Here is a 6,449-nt window from a genome sequence, read left to right on the forward strand (position 1 = left end):
CCCCAGCCTCGCTGCTGCCTTGCGGATAGATCGCCGCAGACTGCTGTGTTAGCAGTGAGGGAGGCTCTGTGGGCGTGGGACCCTCCCGGCCAGGTGTGGGATATATTCTCCTGGTGTGCCTGTCTGCTTAAAGCGCAGTATTGGGGTGGGAGTTACCCGATTTTCCAGGTGTTGTGTGTCTCAGTTCCCCTGGCTAGGAAAACGGATTCCCTTCCCCCTTGGCTTCCAGGTGAGGCGATGCCTCGCCCTGCTTCAGCTCTCGCTGGTCGGGCTGCAGCAGCTGACCAGCACCGATTGTCCGGCACTCCCTAGTGAGATGACTCCCTAGTGAGATGACCTCATTGAAAATGCAGAAATCACTGGTCTTCTGTGTCGCTCGCGCTGGGAGTTGGAGACTGGAGCTGTTCCTATTCGGCCATCTTGCTCCACCCCCAAAATATGTGATTTCTTTACTAATACTTCGTGAAAGTGCTGAGATGAATCCTTATTATATATACATGTCTCTATGCAGTTTTAATAATAACCCAAAAGACCTCAAGAAAACGAGTCCTTACCATTGCAGAAGACAGCAAATCTGAGAAAGTCAAGATATCTCTCTCCTTCAACTGGATTCCACCCAATGTCTGGATAACCCTTAGACACCAGCATCTGGCAACTTTGCAGTCCACAACCAGCCAAGTAACGAACTACCTGCAGACAACATGATTAACCAAGAGTTATCCCTTGGAGGAAAAGCCATTAGATGCTTACATTGGATACAATAAATGACATCCTCAAAGGATGCTTTTAAACAAATGCATTTTTGCAAGTTCTTTTTGCTATCATGATAATCTACTTGAACTCCCTTTAGTAAAACCTTAAACTTCAGAAATATTTAAATATCGTCATAAAGTGGCATCATAATAAACATATTTACGATCCTACCATAAGCTTTGGTTTTTTTAAGCTTTCTCTAAGCAGACATTCATTTTAATGAACGCCACAAATGCATCTGCCCGGGGCTCACGACTCACGGATTGGCTCCAGTTGCTGTTTTACTTGCACCATCTCCTTAAACACATTGGAGACAATAAAGCAGCAGCCTCACCCCACGGTGCCTGCTGTTTTCATCCGCCCACAATTACCCACAGTGCCTGCTGTATACATCCACCCGCAATTACGTGCAGTGCCTGCTGTATATATCCGCCCGCAATTACTGTCTCAGATAGGGCAACCAAGTCTGTCTGGGTGGGGTAAGAGCTGCAGGATTATGTGTAAAACTATGAAAAAAAAATATTTCTGAATTTTATAGTATTTACTTTGAGACCCTTACCTATCAAAGTCATAAATTGCAAACATGTCTAACGACCTCTGGTGCAATGTAAAAACTGCACCCACGATATGAAAAGTTCTATCTGAGATGCAAAGGTATTTTAAAGAGATAAATTGTTTCCAAAATGATACATCAATTTAATGGGGAAGCAGGTGTGAGAAAATACATAAAGAGAGCAAAACCTAAGATTACAGTCAAATATCCTTGGTTCAAATCAGATGTGCAGCATTTACCAAACACCTCATTTTGAGCAAGTTACTTTTACTTTTGTAGCCGAGGTTTCAGTGTCCAGGACATTTTTGATAAGACAACCCATTTTTCAGTATTGATGCAATGAGCACATAAAATATTTTGCCTGGCCTTTCCTCTTAAAATATTTTGTTTTATAGGAATGTTGGTCCTCTACAATATTTCATAAGAAATTCAATTTTAAAAGAAATCCCTAGAGAAGTCATTATCAATGGAAGCAAGACTGTTTGAGGAGCAACTTGTCAAGCAAATTGAGTTATATCCAGCTCATGTTAAATCAGTTTCAAAATAAATAAGTAATAGAGCTAAAATGTTTTATATTAACTATAGCGAAGCAGGAGAACCAATGTAGAATAAAATCATCTATTTGAAGTAGAAATTCAACGAGCTTTGAAAGATGTTGTCATCTGTGAAAACACACCATAATCAAGATGCAGAACACTGCCGTCACTCCTCAGAGCTCCCTGGGCCCTCTGCAGTCCCTTTCTCCCCACACACCTAGTCCCAGACAATCTGTTTTCTCTCATTACAATTTATCTTGCATTTTCCAGAACACGTGTACACGTAACAATGCAGCATGTATCTTTCTGTGCCTGGCTTCCTTCACTCAGCATATGATTTTGGGATTCATTCACATTGTAGCACATGCCAGTTCTTCATTCTTTTTTATTGTGGGATGACATTTCACCTTATATGGGTATATCACAGTGTTATTTATCAGCTAATACATTGATGATCGGTATTCAAGTTGTTTGCAGTTTTTGGCTATGATGAATAAAACTGTTATAAACATTCACGCCCAGGTCTTTGTGTGGACATATATTTTCCTTTCTACTGGGTAAATTCTTAGCAGTGGAAAGCCTAGGCATATAGTTTATGGTAGGTTTATGTTTAATTTGTTAAGGAACTGCCAAACTGCTTTCCACACTGGCTGTACCATTACTCATCATGACAGAAGTAGAAGAGAGTTCTAGCTGCTCCTTGTCCTTCTCAGCATTTGGTATCATCAACCTCATTAGCATTAGCCATTTTAATGAGTATGTAGATTAAAAGATTTTAAGTACGATATGGGGGAAACATGTCCTGAGGTGCCTCAGAGATGCAAGACTTCGTGATCCTGGACTGGTATGTCAGGAGGATTTGGGGAAGAGTTTCACTCTTTCATGTCTTCAACAGCCATGCACTAAGTGTCTACCCAGTGCTGACGCTGTTCTCTAAAGTGGGGACAAAGCAGTTAACAGCAGAGAAAAAACCACTCTCACCCACCTGGCTTGATATTATAGTAGGGGATGAATTTTTAAAAATGTATAACTACATAGAATTTGATTAAATATATTAATAATTTTAAAAATAAGTTTATATAAATATAAATAAAAGTATACATTGGTATATAAATATAAATAAAAGTATATATTTGTGTATATAATACACAAATATTTACATCTCCAATGGTTGAAAATAAAGCAGTAAAGGAAACAGGAAGAGTTTAAGGAAGTGGAGAAAAGGTTTCAATTTTACATAGCATGGATATGGAAGAGCTGATCAAGAGGTTGACTTTAGAGCATTGACTGAAAGAATGCCTACAAAGAGCCATGATGGTATCTTGGGTAAGGATGTTGCAGATGGTTGGACTAGCAGGTGGCAAAGACCCTGAGGCTGTGCTCAGCTGGTGTGTTCCAGCTACAGCAAGGGGACAAGTGTGCCTGAAGCAAAGAAGAGAGAGTGCAGGAGAGCTGTAGGAGATGAAATCAGGCTGGTATGCAGGATCAGATGATGTAGGAGCTATTGCATCATCTTTGGTTTTTACTGGGAGTGAGATAGAAAGCCTTTGGGGAGTACTGGATGGAGGATCGGCATGATCTTTTTAAGAGGGTCACTTTGGCTGATAAGGAAAGAACAGATTCCAGGGGAGCAAGGAAAAAAATCAGGTGACTACTTGGAATGCTATTGTAACTACAATACAGGGAAAGTTTCTCTAAATGCTAGTATACACACATGTGGCTTAATATCCTTAGAGTGCATGGCTTTACTATGTCGCTGATGCTTTGTGCTGGAATAAAGTATATGTGATATAAAATGTACATATGAGATGTCAAAATAGCTTTTTTAAAAACTGAAGTGTATGATTAAGTCAAAAGTGGAAGCAGATATCATGAAAAGACAAAAACACATAAGAATACAGATACAGAACGTTGCTTCTCGTTCCATAGAAAAACGTTTGTGATCAGAGAAAACTCATTTTTTCAAATGTATTGTTCTTCATGACTTCTAACTACAATATAATGTATAGTAGAATTATATACAATGTAATATATAACATTATATAGTGTGCAATGTAAATTATAACATACTTTAATTCTAATATCACTAGAACATATTGTATTGGTGCAAAATTAATTGTGGTTTTGGCCATACTGTCACACTGCAAAACCACAATGACTTCTGCACCAACCTTAGTTATATTTAAAATATTGAGAAAGAACTATGGAAAAGCATAATTCAGACAAACACACAGGGCAGGAACACTGCTGACCTTTTCTAGATCCGGCTCACGCAGAGCTAATGCTAGTTCATTATTATCCATCACCGAAGCTGCAGCCACATCCAGTGGTGTTGAACCTCTCATAGCTGGGGAGGCTGTTAATTCAAATGAAGATGAAGTATAACCTGGATTGTGCTGTATCTATAAACTCCATATAAAAATATCCTACCTCTTAAAATTTAATTTCTTTTTTTTTTTTTTTTTTTTTTTTTTTTTTAGTAGAGACGGGGTTTCACCGTGTTAGCCGGGATGGTCTCCATCTCCTGACCTCGTGATCCGCCCGTCTCGGCCTCCCAAAGTGCTGGGATTACAGGCTTGAGCCACCGCGCCCGGCCTTAAAATTTAATTTCTAAACACCATCCACAGTGTATTAATCTATAATGATTTAAAGTTTAATTTTTAAGTATTTTTAATTGACAAATAAAAATTGTATATATTGTGTACATGTTTTGAAATATATGTACACTTTATGGAATGACTCAGTTGAGCTAGTTAACATATGTATTACCTCACATACTCTTGTTTTTTGCGGTGAAAACACTCAAAATCTACTCTGGCAGCAATTTTCAAGAATATTATACATTAACTACAGTCACCATACTGTATAATAGTTTTCGAACTTATTCCTTCTATCTAACTGAAATTTTGTATGCTTGAACATCTCCCCAACCACTCTTCCCCAAACCTGGAAACCTCAACGTTTCTACAAGTTCGACTTTGATTTTAGTGCCTACATGAAAGTAAGATCATGCAGTATTTGTATTTCTACACATAGCTTATTTCATGTAATGTAATATCCTCCAGATTCATCCATGTTGTGGAAAATGACAGGATTTCCCTCTTGTTTTTAAGGCCAAATGGCATTCCATTGTGAATAAATACCACATTTTTCCTATCCATTCATCCACTGATAAACACATAGGTTGATTCCATATCTCAGCTATTGTGAATAATGCTGCAATGACCATGGAAGTACACATATCTCTTTGACATACTGATTGTTCACAGCTTTTGGATATATATACCCAGAAGTAAAACTGTTTGATCATATGGTAGTTCTATTTTTAACTTTTTGAGGAATCTCCTTAATGTTTTCTAAAATGGCTGTAGTAATTTACATTCCCACCAACAGGTATAAGGGTTCCGTTTTCTCCACACCCTCGCCAACACTTATTATGTTCTGTCTTTTCAATAACAGACATGCTAACAGGTGTGAGGTGACAGCTCACTGTGGTTTCAATTTGCACTTTGCTGATGATGAGTGATAGTGAGCATTTTTTCATATACCTATTGGCAAACTGTATGACCTCTTTGGTGAAATGTCTATTCAGGTCCATTGCCCAATTTTTAACCAAACGTTTTTGCTTTTTAAATGTAATATGTATATTATTTTTTGACCTTAAAGATGAAATAAAAGTCATTTACTTACCAAGACCAACACTGCTGTTTTCCAGTAAATAACTGAGATGATCAAACATAGCTTTTTGATTCTGCCTACTTATACGACAGAAGTAACAGAGAAAACGGCAACAGTTGGCCACCATCTTGGGAAAGGTGATTTCCTACAGAAAAATCATGTCATTAGCTGCTGAAAGCAAATGAAACTTATAAAATTGAGTTCAGATGTTGAGGTCTCAATCACATCGTCAATCCCCGTGTGTCCATGTGTGGGCCAAACTTCAGATACTGAAGATCTTCAAATGTGCAGCAGACTATGACTCGCCTCATCCCTGAGTCAATGAAAATCAAGCCTGGCACTAATTCAGAAACTTCATTAACATCAATGGGTTAGATCAGAAATTGATTTATTACCCTATTCTCAAAGGTGAAAGGCAGATTCCTTTGTGATGCCTCACTACCACTATCAGCTGTGCTTCCACGGGTGGAGGTTGCAGTGAGCCGAGATCGCACCACTGCACTCCAGCCTAGGCGACAGAGCAAGACTCCATCTCAAAAAAAAAAAAAAAGAAAAAAGAAAAAAGAAAAAAAAGTTCACTTTAGAATTTTATAACAAATACATCCAAGAGTATTATCATCAAATCTCAATCTGGATTGGAAATTAAGTGAAACCAACCAATGTCGGTATCATAGAGGATGGCTGAGTCTGAAGAACATGCTTGTGCCATGGACTGGTAACATGATGGGAACTGACTTACAATTCAAAATTTTAAAATAAATTAATACATAGAGTAATTTTTATGTTTCTAAGTTTCTAAATATCCCCTAAATGAGACACTTCAGTTTCTAAATATCCCCTAAAGAAGAATAACTTAGAAGGCCAAAAATTACATAGCATAAGACAGGAAATTTTTTATCAAAATCAAGTTAAAAAAAAAAAAAAAAAAC

The 6,449-nt window shown here is 37.9% G+C and overlaps 1 protein-coding gene across 1 annotated transcript in view; it reads right to left on the minus strand.

Annotated features, from left to right (window-relative positions):
- The window catches only part of RYR2 (ryanodine receptor 2), an 808,217-nt gene that overhangs the window by 207,406 nt on the left and 594,362 nt on the right, over positions 1-6,449 (minus strand). The window contains 3 exon segments of the mRNA XM_017862245.1: positions 555-690; positions 4,095-4,198; positions 5,533-5,665. Of these exon segments, the coding sequence (XP_017717734.1) occupies positions 555-690; positions 4,095-4,198; positions 5,533-5,665 (373 nt within the window).

Source organism: Rhinopithecus bieti, unplaced genomic scaffold (genome assembly GCF_001698545.2).
Source record: "Rhinopithecus bieti isolate Rb0 unplaced genomic scaffold, ASM169854v2 scaffold_57691, whole genome shotgun sequence".
In the NCBI taxonomy this organism is placed as follows: domain Eukaryota; kingdom Metazoa; phylum Chordata; class Mammalia; order Primates; family Cercopithecidae; genus Rhinopithecus; species Rhinopithecus bieti.